Source organism: Salvelinus alpinus, chromosome 16 (genome assembly GCF_045679555.1).
Source record: "Salvelinus alpinus chromosome 16, SLU_Salpinus.1, whole genome shotgun sequence".
Taxonomy (NCBI): domain Eukaryota; kingdom Metazoa; phylum Chordata; class Actinopteri; order Salmoniformes; family Salmonidae; genus Salvelinus; species Salvelinus alpinus.
In genome coordinates, this window is record NC_092101.1 from 48,050,919 (window position 1) to 48,071,562 (window position 20,644).

The 20,644-nt window shown below is 47.6% G+C and overlaps 1 protein-coding gene across 4 annotated transcripts in view; it reads right to left on the minus strand.

The window, feature by feature from the left end:
- LOC139541620 (insulin receptor-like) overlaps positions 1–20,644 on the minus strand; it is a 206,184-nt gene that overhangs the window by 11,955 nt on the left and 173,585 nt on the right. For 3 of the 4 annotated variants that reach the window (XR_011668371.1, XM_071346445.1, XM_071346447.1), the window contains 9 exons: positions 20,007–20,174; positions 19,536–19,734; positions 18,250–18,285; positions 10,420–10,703; positions 9,967–10,115; positions 1,730–1,886; positions 1,278–1,374; positions 1,080–1,147; positions 704–933 (listed from right to left, as the gene is read on the minus strand). Coding sequence is in view for 3 of the 4 variants with exons in the window: in XM_071346445.1 (XP_071202546.1) it covers positions 704–933; positions 1,080–1,147; positions 1,278–1,374; positions 1,730–1,886; positions 9,967–10,115; positions 10,420–10,703; positions 18,250–18,285; positions 19,536–19,734; positions 20,007–20,174 (1,388 nt within the window). In the remaining variant the exon portion in view is untranslated. The remainder of the gene's footprint in view (positions 1–703; positions 934–1,079; positions 1,148–1,277; positions 1,375–1,729; positions 1,887–9,966; positions 10,116–10,419; positions 10,704–18,249; positions 18,286–19,535; positions 19,735–20,006; positions 20,175–20,644) is intronic. The other variant, XM_071346446.1, reaches the window with a different exon arrangement.

The window sequence follows — 20,644 nt, forward strand, 5'->3', positions numbered from 1 at the left end:
GGAGAGTTAGTCACTACACTACAGACAGAGAACAGGGAGACTTAGTCACTACACTACAGACAGGGAGACTTAGTCACTACACTACAGACAGGGAGAGTTAGTCACTACACTACAGACAGGGAGAGTTAGTCACTACACTACAGACAGGGAGAGTTAGTCACTACACTACAGGGAGAGTTAGTCACTACACTACAGACAGAGTTAGTCACTACACTACAGACAGAGTTAGTCACTACACTACAGGCAGAGTTAGTCACTACACTACAGACAGAGTTAGTCACTACACTACAGGGAGAGTTAGTCACTACACTACAGGGAGAGTTAGTCACTACACTACAGGGAGAGTTAGTCACTACACTACAGGGAGAGTTAGTCACTACACTACAGGGAGAGTTAGTCACTACACTACAGGGAGAGTTAGTCACTACACTACAGGGAGAGTTAGTCACTACACTACAGGGAGAGTTAGTCACTACACTACAGGGAGAGTTAGTCACTACACTACAGGGAGAGTTAGTCACTACACTACAGGGAGAGTTAGTCACTACACTACAGGGAGAGTTAGTCACTACACTACAGGGAGAGTTAGTCACTACACTACAGGGAGAGTTAGTCACTACACTACAGGGAGAGTTAGTCACTACACTACAGGGAGAGTTAGTCGACATAGTTAACAATGAAAGTGAATAAATAGGTTTCTTACCACGTGGTGACAGCTGAAGGCCTTCATGACGGAGGCTTCGTTGAGGAACTCTATCCTCTCTCTCAGACTGGCCGACTCATTGACCGTTTTCACTGCCACACGCGTGTCCGGCTCGCCCTTCACGATGTCCTTGGCGACGCCCTCGTAGACCATGCCAAACGAGCCCTGACCCAGCTCCTTGAGGATGTTGATCTTTTCCCTCGCCACCTCCCAGTCATCCGGTATGTATACTACACCACACAAGGGAACAAAGTTCTCATTTTAGTTCACTACTTAATGTACTAACACTCTTTTTTTCTTTTTAGCACATACACCACCTCACAGGAAAACAAAACCCGCTGGCCTGGTTTGAGGTGGGGTTTGTGGTTGTCCTTACCATCGCTTGCGCTCAGGTACTCCGGGTTGGACGAGGCGATCAGAGGTCCAGTGGGTCCCTCAATTTGTCTGATACACACAGTCAAAAGAAGAGTCAAAGATATCCTTGCATATTTGTTTATTTGTCTTGCCAAGCCATCATTGTAAATAATTACCTGCCTGGTAAAATAAAGGCAAAATAAATCAAATCAAGTCTTACTTCTTCTTATAGACCATGAAGACTCCGCCTCCCACGACGAGCAGCAGGACGAAGCAGATGACTGGGCCAATGATAATGTTCAGTGAAACAATGTCCTCTGCAACAAACACAGCAGCCATTGGTCAGTCACGGTCATGGCAACATGAACTGTTCAAATGTGTCCAGAGTACGCTGTGTTCCTCTGTAGCCTGTTGTTGTTTGTGTGTGTGTGTGTGTGTGTGTGTGTGTGTGTGTGTGTGTGTGTGTGTGTGTGTGTGTGTGTGTGTGTGTGTGTGTGTGTGTGTGTGTGTGTGTGTGTGTGTGTGTGTGTGTGTGGAGTGATGTTCTTTTACTGTCATGTTTTTCTGACGCGTGTGAAATAAATAAAACATTTGTGTAATAAATATATCGCAAAACAATATATATAAATTTCAGACAAAGTAAGTACATTGGCCCAGGCAGGCAGGACTTACTGTCGGGCATGAAGAAATAGGTGGGTTTAGTCCAGGAGCCATTTCCTGCCAGCGAGGTGGCACGGATCTTCACAGTGTAGTTCCCAGGATGCACCACACGCAGCCTGCAGCCTCTGATCTGGGCGTAGGTCTTCCTGGACACGCAGTGATGCAGCTCCTGGAACACAGATTATTACACGGTTATAGAGTGGCTGTAGCGAGGTAATTCCACTCAATCACACACAGTGTTGTATAAAGGGTGTGACTGTGAGTACCAGGGTTTATAATAGACGAGGCTTCCCTGGCCGTAACAACAAAGTCTGTGAATCAAAGCTTTCAACCTGGCATACTAACTCTCCATCTTGTCAATATATTATCTACATACAACAAAAAATAAGAAGTATATGTGATTACCTTTCACAATTAAATATTTGTCCAGATTTCTTTAAGCCAATGACAATGTCCAGAAAAAGTGCAGTGCATTGTCATTGCAGAGGAATAAAAGCTCTTAATTCCTTGGTTACTGAGATATCTATTTGTTTACACAAGAGGAGGAGCAGTTCCTGCTTCTATCGCCATGGTAACAGTTCTACTACAAGGCTCCCTGGGTAAGACGGTGCAGTAGTGAATACCAATGAGTGATGAGTCCACACATTCACCACAGCAATACACACACACACACACACACACACACACACACACACACACACACACGGGGTGACAATCAGAACTGTAGATAAATCATAGATTTCCTTTCATAATGGCTGTGGTTGTTTTTCAGCATAATGCACAAGACCATGATTATGAGCCCAGACAATATGGTTGAAAAACAACTAGCCAATATCAAATTCAGACTGTAGCAACCAGGAATGCACCTAATAAACTAATCCTGGCCCAAATAATAGTTCCCCAAATAGCCCCTGTCACTTCCCTTTCCTAGCCAAACACCGACAAATGACTACTCTGTAAAGTCAAGTCAACAAACATCCAGAACAAGAAAGAGCAAAGGGGAAATGGATTAATAGAAACAGTTATTTGATTCTAGTATTGGACCTGACCTCAGGGTCTCCTATCTATCCTCCTGTAGTTGATTCTAGTATTGGTACTGACCTCAGGGTCTCCTATCTATCCTCCTGTAGTTGATTCTAGTATTGGTACTGACCTCAGGGTCTCCTATCTATCCTCCTGTAGTTGATTATAGTATTGGTACTGACCTCAGGGTCTCCTATCTATCCTCCTGTAGTTGATTCTAGTATTGGTACTGACCTCAGGGTCTCCTATCTATCCTCCTGTAGTTGATTCTAGTATTGGTACTGACCTCAGGGTCTCCTATCTATCCTCCTGTAGTTGATTCTAGTATTGGTACTGACCTCAGGGTCTCCTATCCTCCTGTAGCTGATTCTAGTATTGGTACTGACCTCAGGGTCTCCTATCTATCCTCCTGTAGTTGATTCTAGTATTGGTACTGACCTCAGGGTCTCCTATCCTGCTGTAGTTGATTCTAGTATTGGACCTGACCTCAGGGTCTCCTATCTATCCTCCTGTAGCTGATTCTAGTATTGGTACTGACCTCAGGGTCTCCTATCCTCCTGTAGTTGATTCTAGTATTGGTACTGACCTCAGGGTCTCCTATCTATCCTCCTGTAGCTGATTCTAGTATTGGTACTGACCTCAGGGTCTCCTATCCTCCTGTAGCTGATTCTAGTATTGGTACTGACCTCAGGGTCTCCTATCTATCCTCCTGTAGTTGATTCTAGTATTGGTACTGACCTCAGGGTCTCCTATCCTCCTGTAGCTGATTCTAGTATTGGTACTGACCTCAGGGTCTCCTATCCTCCTGTAGCTGATTCTAGTATTGGTACTGACCTCAGGGTCTCCTATCCTCCTGTAGTTGATTCTAGTATTGGTACTGACCTCAGGGTCTCCTATCTATCCTCCTGTAGCTGATTCTAGTATTGGTACTGACCTCAGGGTCTCCTATCCTCCTGTAGCTGATTCTAGTATTGGTACTGACCTCAGGGTCTCCTATCTATCCTCCTGTAGTTGATTCTAGTATTGGTACTGACCTCAGGATCTCCTATCCTCCTGTAGCTGATTCTAGTATTGGTACTGACCTCAGGGTCTCCTATCCTCCTGTAGCTGATTCTAGTATTGGACCTGACCTCAGGGTCTCCTATCTATCCTCCTGTAGCTGATTCTAGTATTGGACCTGACCTCAGGGTCTCCTATCTATCCTCCTGTAGTTGATTCTAGTATTGGTACTGACCTCAGGGTCTCCTATCCTCCTGTAGTTGATTCTAGTATTGGTAATGACCTCAGGGTCTCCTATCTATCCTCCTGTAGTTGATTCTAGTATTGGACCTGACCTCAGGGTCTCCTATCCTCCTGTAGCTGATTCTAGTATTGGTACTGACCTCAGGGTCTCCTATCTATCCTCCTGTAGTTGATTCTAGTATTGGTACTGACCTCAGGGTCTCCTATCCTGCTGTAGTTGATTCTAGTATTGGTACTGACCTCAGGGTCTCCTATCTATCCTCCTGTAGCTGATTCTAGTATTGGTACTGACCTCAGGGTCTCCTATCTATCCTCCTGTAGTTGATTCTAGTATTGGTACTGACTCCAGGGTCTCCTATCCTCCTGTAGTTGATTCTAGTATTGGTCCTATCCTCCTGTAGCTGATTCTAGTAATGGCACTGACCTCAGGGTCTCCTATCTATCCTCCTGTAGCTGATTCTAGTATTGGTACTGACCCCAGGGTCTCCTATCTATCCTCCTGTAGTTGATTCTAGTATTGGTACTGACCTCAGGGTCTCCTATCCTCCTGTAGCTGATTCTAGTATTGGTACTGACCTCAGGGTCTCCTATCCTGCTGTAGTTGATTCTAGTATTGGTACTGACCTCAGGGTCTCCTATCCTCCTGTAGCTGATTCTAGTATTGGTACTGACCTCAGGGTCTCCTATCTATCCTCCTGTAGCTGATTCTAGTATTGGTACTGACCTCAGGGTCTCCTATCTATCCTCCTGTAGTTGATTCTAGTATTGGACCTGACCTCAGGGTCTCCTATCCTCCTGTAGCTGATTCTAGTATTGGACCTGACCTCAGGGTCTCCTATCTATCCTCCTGTAGCTGATTCTAGTATTGGACCTGACCTCAGGGTCTCCTATCTATCCTCCTGTAGTTGATTCTAGTATTGGTACTGACCTCAGGGTCTCCTATCTATCCTCCTGTAGTTGATTCTAGTATTGGTACTGACCTCAGGGTCTCCTATCTATCCTCCTGTAGTTGATTCTAGTATTGGTACTGACCTCAGGGTCTCCTATCTATCCTCCTGTAGTTGATTCTAGTATTGGTACTGACCTCAGGGTCTCCTATCTATCCTCCTGTAGTTGATTCTAGTATTGGTACTGACCTCAGGGTCTCCTATCCTCCTGTAGCTGATTCTAGTATTGGTACTGACCTCAGGGTCTCCTATCTATCCTCCTGTAGTTGATTCTAGTATTGGTACTGACCTCAGGGTCTCCTATCCTGCTGTAGTTGATTCTAGTATTGGACCTGACCTCAGGGTCTCCTATCTATCCTCCTGTAGCTGATTCTAGTATTGGACCTGACCTCAGGGTCTCCTATCCTCCTGTAGCTGATTCTAGTATTGGTACTGACCTCAGGGTCTCCTATCTATCCTCCTGTAGTTGATTCTAGTATTGGTACTGACCTCAGGGTCTCCTATCTATCCTCCTGTAGTTGATTCTAGTATTGGTACTGACTCCAGGGTCTCCTATCCTCCTGTAGTTGATTCTAGTATTGGTCCTATCCTCCTGTAGCTGATTCTAGTAATGGCACTGACCTCAGGGTCTCCTATCTATCCTCCTGTAGCTGATTCTAGTATTGGTACTGACCCCAGGGTCTCCTATCTATCCTCCTGTAGTTGATTCTAGTATTGGACCTGACCTCAGGGTCTCCTATCTATCCTCCTGTAGTTGATTCTAGTATTGGTACTGACCTCAGGGTCTCCTATCCTCCTGTAGCTGATTCTAGTATTGGTACTGACCTCAGGGTCTCCTATCCTGCTGTAGTTGATTCTAGTATTGGTACTGACCTCAGGGTCTCCTATCCTCCTGTAGCTGATTCTAGTATTGGTACTGACCTCAGGGTCTCCTATCTATCCTCCTGTAGCTGATTCTAGTATTGGTACTGACCTCAGGGTCTCCTATCTATCCTCCTGTAGTTGATTCTAGTATTGGTACTGACCTCAGGGTCTCCTATCTATCCTCCTGTAGTTGATTCTAGTATTGGTACTGACCTCAGGGTCTCCTATCCTCCTGTAGCTGATTCTAGTATTGGACCTGACCTCAGGGTCTCCTATCTATCCTCCTGTAGCTGATTCTAGTATTGGTACTGACCTCAGGGTCTCCTATCTATCCTCCTGTAGTTGATTCTAGTATTGGTACTGACCTCAGGGTCTCCTATCCTGCTGTAGTTAACCTAGTATTGGACCTGACCTCAGGGTCTCCTATCTATCCTCCTGTAGTTGATTCTAGTATTGGTACTGACCTCAGGGTCTCCTATCTATCCTCCTGTAGCTGATTCTAGTATTGGTACTGACCTCAGGGTCTCCTATCTATCCTCCTGTAGTTGATTCTAGTATTGGTACTGACTCCAGGGTCTCCTATCCTCCTGTAGTTGATTCTAGTATTGGTCCTATCCTCCTGTAGCTGATTCTAGTAATGGCACTGACCTCAGGGTCTCCTATCTATCCTCCTGTAGCTGATTCTAGTATTGGTACTGACCCCAGGGTCTCCTATCTATCCTCCTGTAGTTGATTCTAGTATTGGACCTGACCTCAGGGTCTCCTATCTATCCTCCTGTAGTTGATTCTAGTATTGGTACTGACCTCAGGGTCTCCTATCCTCCTGTAGCTGATTCTAGTATTGGTACTGACCTCAGGGTCTCCTATCCTGCTGTAGTTGATTCTAGTATTGGTACTGACCTCAGGGTCTCCTATCTATCCTCCTGTAGTTGATTCTAGTATTGGTACTGACCTCAGGGTCTCCTATCTATCCTCCTGTAGCTGATTCTAGTATTGGTACTGACCTCAGGGTCTCCTATCTATCCTCCTGTAGTTGATTCTAGTATTGGTACTGCCCTCAGGGTCTCCTATCTATCCTCCTTTAGTTGATTCTAGTATTGGTACTGACCTCAGGGTCTCCTATCCTCCTGTAGTTGATTCTAGTATTGGTACTGACCTCAGGGTCTCCTATCTATCCTGTAGTTGATTCTAGTATTGGTACTGACCTCAGGGTCTCCTATCTATCCTCCTGTAGTTGATTCTAGCATTGGTACTGACCTCAGGGTCTCCTATCCTCCTGTAGCTGATTCTAGTATTGGTACTGACCTCAGGGTCTCCTATCTATCCCCCTGTAGCTGATTCTAGTATTGGACCTGACCTCAGGGTCTCCTATCTATCCTCCTGTAGTTGATTCTAGTATTGGTACTGACCTCAGGGTCTCCTATCTATGCTCCTGTAGCTGATTCTAGTATTGGTACTGACCTCAGGGTCTCCTATCCTCCTGTAGCTGATTCTAGTATTGGTACTGACCTCAGGGTCTCCTATCCTCCTGTAGTTGATTCTAGTATTGGTACTGACCTCAGGGTCTCCTATCTATCCTCCTGTAGTTGATTCTAGTATTGGACCTGACCTCAGGGTCTCCTATCTATCCTCCTGTAGTTGATTCTAGTATTGGTACTGACCTCAGGGTCTCCTATCCTCCTGTAGCTGATTCTAGTATTGGTACTGACCTCAGGGTCTCCTATCTATCCTCCTGTAGTTGATTCTAGTATTGGTACTGACCTCAGGGTCTCCTATCTATCCTCCTGTAGTTGATTCTAGTATTGGTACTGACCTCAGGGTCTCCTATCTATCCTCCTGTAGTTGATTCTAGTATTGGTACTGACCTCAGGGTCTCCTATCCTGCTGTAGTTGATTCTAGTATTGGTACTGACCTCAGGGTCTCCTATCTATCCTCCTGTAGTTGATTCTAGTATTGGTACTGACCTCAGGGTCTCCTATCCTCCTGTAGCTGATTATAGTATTGGTACTGACCTCAGGGTCTCCTATCTATCCTCCTGTAGTTGATTCTAGTATTGGTACTGACCTCAGGGTCTCCTATCTATCCTGCTGTAGCTGATTCTAGTATTGGTACTGACCTCAGGGTCTCCTATCTATCCTCCTGTAGTTGATTCTAGTATTGGTACTGACCTCAGGGTCTCCTATCCTCCTGTAGCTGATTCTAGTATTGGTACTGACCTCAGGGTCTCCTATCTATCCTCCTGTAGCTGATTCTAGTATTGGACCTGACCTCAGGGTCTCCTATCTATCCTCCTGTAGTTGATTCTAGTATTGGTACTGACCTCAGGGTCTCCTATCTATGCTCCTGTAGCTGATTCTAGTATTGGTACTGACCTCAGGGTCTCCTATCCTCCTGTAGCTGATTCTAGTATTGGTACTGACCTCAGGGTCTCCTATCCTCCTGTAGTTGATTCTAGTATTGGTACTGACCTCAGGGTCTCCTATCTATCCTCCTGTAGTTGATTCTAGTATTGGACCTGACCTCAGGGTCTCCTAACTATCCTCCTGTAGTTGATTCTAGTATTGGTACTGACCTCAGGGTCTCCTATCTATCCTCCTGTAGTTGATTCTAGTATTGGTACTGACCTCAGGGTCTCCTATCTATCCTGCTGTAGCTGATTCTAGTATTGGTACTGACCTCAGGGTCTCCTATCTATGCTCCTGTAGTTGATTCTAGTATTGGTACTGACCTCAGGGTCTCCTATCCTCCTGTAGCTGATTCTAGTATTGGTACTGACCTCAGGGTCTCCTATCCTCCTGTAGTTGATTCTAGTATTGGTACTGACCTCAGGGTCTCCTATCCTCCTGTAGTTGATTCTAGTATTGGTACTGACCTCAGGGTCTCCTATCTATCCTCCTGTAGTTGATTCTAGTATTGGTACTGACTCCAGGGTCTCCTATCCTCCTGTAGTTGATTCTAGTATTGGTCCTATCCTCCTGTAGTTGATTCTAGTATTGGTACTGACCTCAGGGTCTCCTATCTATCCTCCTGTAGTTGATTCTAGTATTGGTACTGACCTCAGGGTCTCCTATCTATCCTCCTGTAGTTGATTCTAGTATTGGTACTGACCTCAGGGTCTCCTATCCTCCTGTAGCTGATTCTAGTATTGGACCTGACCTCAGGGTCTCCTATCCTCCTGTAGCTGATTCTAGTATTGGACCTGACCTCAGGGTCTCCTATCTATCCTCCTGTAGTTGATTCTAGTATTGGTACTGACCTCAGGGTCTCCTATCCTCCTGTAGCTGATTCTAGTATTGGTACTGACCTCAGGGTCTCCTATCCTCCTGTAGCTGATTCTAGTATTGGTACTGACCTCAGGGTCTCCTATCTATCCTCCTGTAGCTGATTCTAGTATTGGACCTGACCTCAGGGTCTCCTATCTATCCTCCTGTAGTTGATTCTAGTATTGGTACTGACCTCAGGGTCTCCTATCTATCCTCCTGTAGTTGATTCTAGTATTGGACCTGACCTCAGGGTCTCCTATCTATCCTCCTGTAGTTGATTCTAGTATTGGTACTGACCTCAGGGTCTCCTATCCTCCTGTAGTTGATTCTAGTATTGGACCTGACCTCAGGGTCTCCTATCTATCCTCCTGTAGTTGATTCTAGTATTGGTACTGACCTCAGGGTCTCCTATATATCCTCCTGTAGCTGATTCTAGTATTGGACCTGACCTCAGGGTCTCCTATCTATCCTCCTGTAGTTGATTCTAGTATTGGTACTGACCTCAGGGTCTCCTATCTATCCTCCTGTAGTTGATTCTAGTATTGGACCTGACCTCAGGGTCTCCTATCTATCCTCCTGTAGCTGATTCTAGTATTGGTACTGACCTCAGGGTCTCCTATCCTCCTGTAGTTGATTCTAGTATTGGTACTGACCTCAGGGTCTCCTATCTATCCTCCTGTAGCTGATTCTAGTATTGGACCTGACCTCAGGGTCTCCTATCCTCCTGTAGTTGATTCTAGTATTGGTACTGACCTCAGGGTCTCCTATCTATCCTCCTGTAGCTGATTCTAGTATTGGTACTGACCTCAGGGTCTCCTATCTATCCTCCTGTAGTTGATTCTAGTATTGGTACTGACCTCAGGGTCTCCTATCTATCCTCCTGTAGTTGATTCTAGTATTGGTACTGACCTCAGGGTCTCCTATCCTCCTGTAGTTGATCTCGTACAGGATGATCATGCCGTTGGGGGCTTTGGGCTCCAGCCACTTGATGTGGACAGAGTCTGGGTTCTCCAACACAATCTCATGGCTCACCTGGCCCACAATGTCATCAGCTTTCTCTGCAGGGAGAGGAGAACAGGCAGAACCATCATTAGTGTGTGTGACTGTGTACAGCCTTACCCTCGGGCATGCTGTAGTCTGTTAGTGTGTGTGACTGTGTACAGCCTTACACTCGGGCATGGTGTAGTCTGTTAGTGTGTGTGACTGTGTACAGCCTTACCCTCGGGCATGCTGTAGTCTGTTAGTGTGTGTGACTGTGTACAGCCTTACCCTCGGGCATGCTGTAGTCTGTTAGTGTGTGTGACTGTGTACAGCCTTACCCTCGGGCATGCTGTAGTCTGTTAGTGTGTGTGACAGCCTTACCCTCGGGCATGGTGCGTGCGCTGACGTAAGTGGCCATGCTGCAGCGTTGGGAGTCAGAGGGGTGGTTACAGCCATGGATCTCTATCTGGTAGCTGGTGAAGTGGCGCAGGTTGGAGATGACCGTCGACTCCTTGGCGAACACCACAAGTGTCACCTTGGAGCCCTCCGTCCCCTCGCCCTCTGGGCTGGGCGTGGTCGACGCGTTGGGCAGGGTGGGGGGAGTGGTCAGGAAGCGAGGCAGGGTGGCGTTGGCCACACCCACGGAGCGGCGCCGACGAGACGGTCTGAGGAAGAAAAGGGGGGAGAAGCCAGGTGAGATGAGGCGTATTACACGGTAACAAAGAGCGAAGACTAAAAAAGTTCTCAGCGGAAGGAAAGTCATTGTAAACTTTCACAATAACCAAAGACCTGGTTGTCCTATGGGACTAACCTACCTACCATACAAACCTCTGCTGAAGATCAACGTTAGTTTCTCCAACCTAGAAAGGCATTTTAACAACCCAACACAGCACCTAAATCAAAAGGTGTTTAACCAATTTACATGAATTGACCTACTCTTCTGCATGCAAGGTTAGGTGAAGAGAGAGAGAGGCGTTGTGAGTTAGAGTTTTTGGTAAGTAGTCTTGTCCTCTGGTCACAATGTCCTTGAACTCAGCCTGACTTTTACAACAACAATCTACTGACTGAGCGCCAAGTCTAGGTCCAAGAGGCTTCTAAACAGCTTCTACCCCCAAGCCATAAGACTCCTGAACATCTAATCAAATGGCTACCCAGACTATTTGCATTACCCCCCCCCCCCCCCTCTTTTATACTACTGCTACTCTCTGTTGTTATCATCTATGCATAGTCACTTTAATAACTCTACCTACATGTACATATTACCTCAACTTACCAGTGCCCCCGCACATTGACTCTGTACTGGTACCCCCTGTATATAGCCTCCACATTGACTCTGTACCGGTACCCCCTGTATATAGCCTCCACATTGACTCTGTACCGGTACCCCCTGTATATAGCCTCCACATTGACTCTGTACCGATACCCCCTGTATATAGCCTCCACATTGACTCTGTACCGATACCCCCTGTATATAGCCTCCACATTGACTCTGTACCGATACCCCCTGTATATAGCCTCCACATTGACTCTGTACAGGTACCCCCTGTATATAGCCTCCACATTGACTCTGTACCGGTACCCCCTGTATATAGCCTCCACATTGACTCTGTACCGGTACCCCCTGTATATAGCCTCCACATTGACTCTGTACCGGTACCCCCTGTATATAGCCTCCACATTGACTCTGTACCGATACCCCCTGTATATAGCCTCCACATTGACTCTGTACCGGTACCCCCTGTATATAGCCTCCACATTGACTCTGTACTGGTACCCCCTGTATATAGCCTCCACATTGACTCTGTACTGGTACCCCCTGTATATAGCCTCCACATTGACTCTGTACCGATACCCCCTGTATATAGCCTCCACATTGACTCTGTACCGGTACACCCTGTATATAGCCTCCACATTGACTCTGTACCGGTACCCCCTGTATATAGTCTCCACATTGACTCTGTACCGGTACCCCCTGTATATAAACTCCACATTGACTCTGTATCGGTACCCCCTGTATATAGCCTCCACATTGACTCTGTACCGATACCCCCTGTATATAGCCTCCACATTGACTCTGTACCGGTACCCCCTGTATATAGCCTCCACATTGACTCTGTACCGTGACACCCTGTATATAGCCTCCACATTGACTCTGTACCGGTACACCCTGTATATAGCCTCCACATTGACTCTGTACCGGTACCCCCTGTATATAGCCTCCACATTGACTCTGTACCATGACACCCTGTATATAGCCTCCACATTGACTCTGTACCGGTACCCCTGTATATAGCCTCCACATTGACTCTGTACCGATACCCCCTGTATATAGCCTCCACATTGACTCTGTACCGGTACCCCCTGTATACAGCCTCCACATTGACTCTGTACCATAACACCCTGTATATAGCCTCCACATTGACTCTGTACCGGTACCGGTACCCCCTGTATATAGTCTCCACATTGACTCTGTACCGGTACCCCCTGTATATAGCCTCCACATTGTACCGGTACACCCCTGTATATTGTCTCGTTATTATTATTTTACTGCTGCTCTTTAATTACTGTTATTCTTATCCGTTTCTTATTTATTTTTTAAACTGCATTGTTGGTTAGTGGCTCGTAAGTAAGCATTTCACTGTAAGGTCTACACCTGTTGTATTCGGCGCATGTGACTAATACAATACAATACGATTTGATTCCTCCACAGTCAGCCGGTTGGACAGGCTGCAGTTACACTCATCACCACCAGATGGAGCCACGGAGTCTTCCGCTAGCCTAGCAGCCAGCCAGACACTAGGTTTGTTGAAGTTTGAGTTGACTACAGACTGAGCAGTGTTGAGAACAGAAACAGGTTGAGGCTGATAGAGGAGAAACCATATAAATATCATCTATTTCTATGGCAGCTACAGTTTAGTTGTATTGTTTGTATATCGTTGTATTTTTTATTTTGTGTGACTGTTCTTGTCTGTTCTTGTCTGTCAGTGTATCAAGTGCTTAGTTACTTGTCATGTCCTGTGTTTTTATGTGGACCCCCCAGGAAGAGTAGCTGCTGCTTAATGGGGATGCAGATAAACAAGCAAGTATGACTCTACTACTACAGAGAGTAGAGGGAAGATCCAACTTCCCCCTGGGTCCAATACCAGTTTTTTCTTTTCTTATCTTCCTAATAGTTGAGGATCAAATTGTGGGATGGTAATCTGATGCTAGATCAGATCCCGTGGTAATCTGATGCTAGATCAGATCCCGTGGTAATCTGATGCTAGATCAGATCCCGTGGTAATCTGATGCTAGATCAGATCCCGTGGTAATCTGATGCTAGATCAGATCCCGTGGAAATCTGATGCTAGATCAGATCCCGTGGTAATCTGATGCAAGATCAGATCCCGTGGTAATCTGATGCTTGATCAGATCCCGTGGTAATCTGATGCTTGATCAGATCCCGTGGTAATCTGATGCTAGATCAGATCCCGTGGTAATCTGATGCTAGGCTAGATCAGATCCCGTGGTAATCTGATGCTAGGCTAGATCAGATCCCGTGGTAATCTGATGCTAGATCAGATCCCGTGGTAATCTGATGCTAGATCAGATCACGTGGTTAGACTAAGGCAACTTCTTCCTCAGCAGGCAGGGTGACATCAGCATAGAGTGGCTTTATCTATCTGTCACCGTGAGTCTTCAGAACGCTGGCTGCCTGGCTGAGCCCACAGTTATGATGTCACAGGGAATCCTCAGAACGCTGGCTGCCTGGCTGAGCCCACAGTTATGATGTCACAGGGATTCTTCAGAATGCTGGCTGCCTGGCTGAGCCCACAGTTATGATGTCACAGGGAATCTTCAGAATGCTGGCTGCCTGGCTGAGCCCACAGTTATGATGTCACAGGGAGTCTTCAGAACGCTGGCTGCCTGGCTGAGCCCACAGTTATGATGTCACAGGGAATCCTCAGAACGCTGGCTGCCTGGCTGAGCCCACAGTTATGATGTCACAGGGATTCTTCAGAATGCTGGCTGCCTGGCTGAGCCCACAGTTATGATGTCACAGGGAATCCTCAGAACGCTGGCTGCCTGGCTGAGCCCACAGTTATGTCACAGGGAGTCTTCAGAACGCTGGCTGCCTGGCTGAGCCCACAGTTATGATGTCACAGGAAATCCTCAGAACGCGGGCTGCCTGGCTGAGCCCAGTTATGATGTCACAGGGAATCCTCAGAACGCTGGCTGCCTGGCTGAGCCCACAGTTATGATGTCACAGGGAATCCTCAGAACGCTGGCTGCCTGGCTGAGCCCACAGTTATGATGTCACAGGGAATCCTCAGAACGCTGGCTGCCTGGCTGAGCCCACAGTTATGATGTCACAGGGAGTCTTCAGAACGCTGGCTGCCTGCCTGAGCCCACAGTTATGATGTCACAGGGAATCCTCAGAACGCTGGCTGCCTGGCTGAGCCCACAGTTATGTTGTCACAGGGAGTCTTCAGAACGCTGGCTGCCTGGCTGAGCCCACAGTTATGATGTCACAGGGAATCCTCAGAACGCTGGCTGCCTGGCTGAGCCCACAGTTATGATGTCACAGAGAATCCACAGAATGCTGGCTGCCTGGCTGAGCCCACAGTTATGATGTCACAGGGAGTCTTCAGAACACTGGCTGTGACAGTGTGGGTGATGCATTGATAGACAGACAGCACCACAGCCCCACAGACAGACAGACAGAGACTGCCCCACAGACAGACAGACAGAGACTGCCCCACAGACAGACAGACAGAGACTGCCCCACAGACAGACAGACAGACAGAGACTGCCCCACAGACAGACAGACAGACAGAGACTGCCCCACAGACAGACAGACTGCCCCACAGACAGACAGACTGCCCCACAGACAGACAGACTGCCCCACAGACAGACAGACTGCCCCACAGACAGACTGCCCCACAGACAGAGACTGCCCCACAGACAGAGACTGCCCCACAGACAGAGACTGCCCCACAGACAGACAGACAGAGACTGCCCCACAGACTGACAGACAGACAGACAGACAGAGACTGCCCCACAGACAGACAGACAGACAGAGACTGCCCCACAGACAGACAGACAGACAGAGACTGCCCCACAGACAGACAGAGACTGCCCCACAGACAGACAGACAGACAGACAGACAGACAGACAGACAGACAGACAGACAGACAGACAGACAGACAGACAGACAGACAGAGACTGCCCCACAGACAGACAGACAGAGACTGCCCCACAGACAGACAGACAGACAGACAGACAGACAGACAGAGACTGCCCCACAGACAGAGACTGCCCCACAGACAGAGACTGCCCCACAGACAGAGACTGCCCCACAGACAGAGACTGCCCCACAGACAGAGACTGCCCCACAGACAGAGACTGCCCCACAGACAGAGACTGCCCCATAGACAGAGACTGCCCCACAGACAGAGACTGCCCCACAGACAGAGACTGCCCCACAGACAGAGACTGCCCCACAGACAGAGACTGCCCCACAGACAGACACAGACACCACCACAGACAGACACCACCACAGACAGACACCACCACAGACAGACACCACCACAGACAGACACCACCACAGACAGACACCACCACAGACAGACACCACCACAGACAGACACCACCACAGACGGACACCACCACAGACGGACAGAGGGCCCCACAGACAGACTGACATCGCCACTGACAGAGAGCACCAGACAGCACCACCGACAGACAGACGGCGCCACCGACAGACAGACGGCGCCACAGACAGACAGACGGCGCCACAGACAGACAGACGGCGCCACAGACAGACAGACGGCGCCACAGACAGACAGACGGCGCCACAGACAGACAGACGGCGCCACTGAACACACTCACCCATGTTGGCCATGTCACTACACTACCAGATAAATACAGACAGTAGAACAACAGACCTCCACTGACTGGAGTCACCCAAAATGGCATCAAAACAGAACTAGCCAGGTCTGAAACAGGTTCAGTACTGGGTCACGGTGGGTTACAAACAGTCTATCCATGCACGTGGTCCTCTGTAGCTCAGTCAGTAGAGCATGGTGCTTGCAACACTGGGACAGTGGGTTCGATTCCCAGGACCACCCATACGCAAAATGGATGCCACTTCGGATAAAAGCGTCATATATATATTTTCTAATAATTGCACCAACAGTTGTTGCCTTCTCACCAAGCTGCTTGCCTATTGTCCTGTAGCCCATCCCAGCCTTGTGTAGGTCTACAATTTTATCCCTGATGTCCTTACACAGCTCTCTGGTCTTGGCCATTGTGGAGAGGTTGGAGTCTGTTTGATTGAGTGTGTGGACAGGTGTCTTTTATACAGGTAACGAGTTCAAACAGTTGCAGTTAATACAGGTAATGAGTGGAGAACAGGAGGGCTTCTTAAAGAAAAACTAACAGGTCTGTGAGAGCCGGAATTCTTACTGGTTGGTAGGTGATCAAATACTTATGTCATGCAATAAAATGCAAATTAATTACTTAAAAATCATACAATGTGATTTTCTGGATTTTTGTTTTAGATTCCGACTCTCACAGTAGAAGTGTACCTATGATAAAAATGACAGACCTCTACGTGCTTTGTAAGTAGGAAAACCTGCAAAATCGGCAGTGTATCAAATACTTGTTCTCCCCACTGTATATATATTCACTCTACTGTTGTCTGTCTCGCTCTGTCTGTCTCGGACCTGTCTCGCTCTGCCGGACCTGTCTCGCTCTGCCGGACCTGTCTCGCTCTGACGGACATGTGTCGCTCTGACGGACCTGTGTCGCTCTGCCGGACCTGTATCGCTCGGCCGGACATCGCAGCACCAGTAAGGTTTAGAGGGAAGGGGGGGAATGAGGAGTTAACTAGTCTGGTACTGTTGTCTGTCTGCACTCCTTGTTCACTTCCTATACCATAATTACCATGTCTTCCACTCAGACACAGGGTTAAACCCCAGCTGAGGTCTTGTGTGTGTGTGTGTGTGTGTGTGTGTGTGTGTGTGTGTGTGTGTGTGTGTGTGTGTGTGTGTGTGTGTGTGTGTGTGTGTGTGTGTGTGTGTGTGTGTGTGTGTAGATCTAAATCGTGTTAGTTTATGTGTGGAGGTCTGAACAGTATGTGTGTAGCAGTCTAAACGGCAGGGCGGCAGTCTGCATGAACGGATGGTAATGGGTACAATAATCACTCCCATGGGAAAGGGGGGTGTAGGTGGGATGGGGGGGGGGGGCACCAGACAACCCCCTCCTCCCCCTCTGCAGCTGGGTTCCGGAACAGAGCGTAAACAGGGACACACACGTCACACAGGGTTGGGGCTAGCTTGATAGCACGCTAGAACACACACACATCCAGGGACAAAGGGAGAGCGGGGCCCCTGCCTGAGGGAGGGACGGAGCACAGTGTTCCTGTGACTGTGTGAATAACAGCTACAGACCACTCACAGTCAGGGCCCAGACACTGTAATCTCCCCGCCAGCTAGCTACTAAATTATAGCTCGGCTGTAGTAGAAACACACTGATAACATCTCTTGTGACTGGAGAGTTAAAGCAGAAGGGCCAAGGCCGGACCACACCGCTTGAAACCGCGGCAGAGCAGAAGAGACCGACTCAGATAGGTGGCATGGGAAATCACTCTCAGCATTTATGATACACATGCTTTCCTGTGGTTAAACGGGGAGGGTGTGTGTGTGTGTGTGTGTGTCACCCCAGGGGCCTGTCAACAGCGCGTCTGAAAGCCAGCTCTGCTTGCTAGTCCACCTGCCAAAGAGCCTCTGGTGCCGACGCAACATACCGCTACACAATGAATCTCTTCTCACATATTCCTGGAATTACGATCAAAAGGGGAACAGAACTCATAGAGGCTTTCGCTAATTAAACCACGGTCTTCTTCACAGCGTTGACGCTCCATCATCACGCTTGGGTTGAGCAGGCATTTCAATTGTCACACAGAGGGAGAGACATTTTCCCAGAGCTCTCCACCAAGGCGAGAACATTGATAGTTGTGAATTAACACAAACACAGGATTGGAAGCACAGAGAGGAGGTGGGGTTGAGCTAGTATAGTCACACCCCCCCCCCCCCCCCCAACGAATTAGTGCATCAAATTACGCATACCACCACTGACATAGAGCTGCTGGTTGTTGTGCTCTGATTGGCTGACAAGGTGAGTGGGGGGCTGGGCATTAACACCAGCACTTGAACGCCATTGGCTTACCCATTATCAGAAGAGTTGCTTACAGCAGGTGTTGTTCTGGAGGAATGAGAGATCAGCTGTGTTCAGGGCCTACCTGCCATCAGACTGTCTGACATACTTCCCTTATATTAACTGAATAGGCCTTGTTAGGAGCGTACAGTAGCTGGTCGTCCTCAGTTTCTCGCACGGTTGCCTGAGCTCTGGGGTCATTTCTGGAGGTATAATCAACTGTTATGCCTTTACTCCAACGCCAAACTGTGATGCTAGTACTGTTCTCATACCTGATCTCAACACTTTGTTATGAAGGTGTCTCTACTGTTCTCATACCTGATCTCAACACTTTGTTATGAAGGTGTCTCTACTGTTCTCATACCTGATGTCAACACTTTGTGGATGTAACTCTGCTAAAATCATACACTCAATACACAAAAGTATGTGGACACCCCTTCAAATGAGTGGATTTGGCTATTTCAGCCACATCCTTTGCTGACAGGTGTATAAAATCGAGCACACTGCCATGCAATCTCCATAGACAAACATTGGCAGTAGAATGACCTTACTAAAGAGCTAGGTGACTTTCAACGTGGCACTGTCAAAGCTCGCGTGTAAAGCTCACCGCCATTGGACTCTGGAGCAGTGGAAATGCTTTCTCTGAAGTGAAGAATCACGCTTCACCATCTGGCGGACGAATCCGGGTCTGGCGAATGCCAGGAGACTGCTACCTGCCCCAATGCATAGTGCCAACTGTAAAGTTTGGTGGAGAAGGAATAATGGTCTGGGGTTGTTTTTCATGGTTCGGGCTAGGTCCCTTAGTTCCAGTGATGGGAAATCTTAACGCTAAAGCATACAATGACATTCTAGACAATTCTGGGCTTCCAACTTTGTGGCAACAGTTTGGGGAGGGCCCTTTCCTGTTTCAGCATGACAATGCCCCTGTGCACAAAGCGAGGTCCATACAGAAATGGTTTGTCGAGATTGGCGTGGAAGAACTTAACTGGCCTGTACAGAGCCCTGACCTCAATCCCATCGAACACCTTGGGATGAATTGGAATGCCGACTACGAGCCAGGTCTATTCGCCCAACATCAGTGCCCGACCTCACTAATGCTCTCGTGGCTGAATGGAAGCAAGTCCCCGCAGCAATGTTCCACCATCCAATGGAAAGACTTCCCAGAAGAGTGGAAGCTGTTGCAGCAGCAAAGGGGGGACCAGCTCCATGTAAATGACCCTGATTTTGGAATGAGATGTTTTACGAGCAGGTGTCCACATACTTTTGATCATGTAGTGTAACTCTGCTTATAATCCTACCTGGGTTCAAACACTTCGTTGTGGATGTAGTTTTCAAAGGCCTTGCGGTACTCAGACTCGTCGGCCTCCTTCTTGAGCTGGGTCTCTGTTTTGGGGCAGGAACAGCAGCGGCTCCCTGGCCCAGGCTCGTCTGTTTGGTTCCATTTCTGTTCCTCCTCAGTGTCCAGGTGGGTAGGAGCCCGCGACGGCAGCTTCATTCCTACAGACAGACAGACAAAAGACAGTTAGAATCCCAACTGTCACATCCCAACTAAATAAAGTTAAATTTAATTATTTTATTTTTTTACTGAATCCCAATGGTCCCAAATGTCACATCTGCACCAAAATAGGGGATGACCCACAAATCCCGTTCTCATTGGTCAACGAATCATCAGACAAGACCCATGAGATCATCTGACACGATTTATTGATATTTTCTTAAACTGTAATATGAAATAATCATGTGAATAATGACAATCGTCTGTGTCTCACCTTTCTGACAGTAGTCAAATTTGTAGAGGTCGCTGTCCTCAGGCTGCTGTTGACAGTACACCAGGTAGTGAGTGATGTTCCCGTTGGGATCCGTGGGGGGTTTCCACTTCAGGATGATTTGAGAGGACGAGTTGGACGAGGAGATGGGGTCCAGAGGCACCGACGGCTCTGAAATAACAACAAGATCAACATTGCTAGGAGTTAGAGAGTAGGGATTATTGTCAGACTGGGGCTGGAGGGGACCTATTGGTGGATAACAGACAGCTTTCTACAGTCTGTTATCTAGGATTACATTGTGTCTGTTAAGTACATAGCTAACCATGTAAATTGTGCCCTTAGTGTCATCATTGTAAAGAGTAAAGTCATGGTTGGCCTACCTTTTAAAATGTTTCACTAAAACGGTTTGATTCATAGGTGCTACCTAGTATTATGTCTGCTGGAACAGTATGGGGACAAATTATACTGGTGTTAACTGTGTTTTTAACAGTGCTGCAGATTTGACCTTGGTGTGGGTAAATACATGTCAAATGCTGCTATTCAAAATTATATGGGCTGGAAAATTCCATGGCATCACCAATGCATTTTTTTTTTTTTTTTTTTTTTTAATTGGCAGAGATTTTGCAGCATGCCAAATGAAC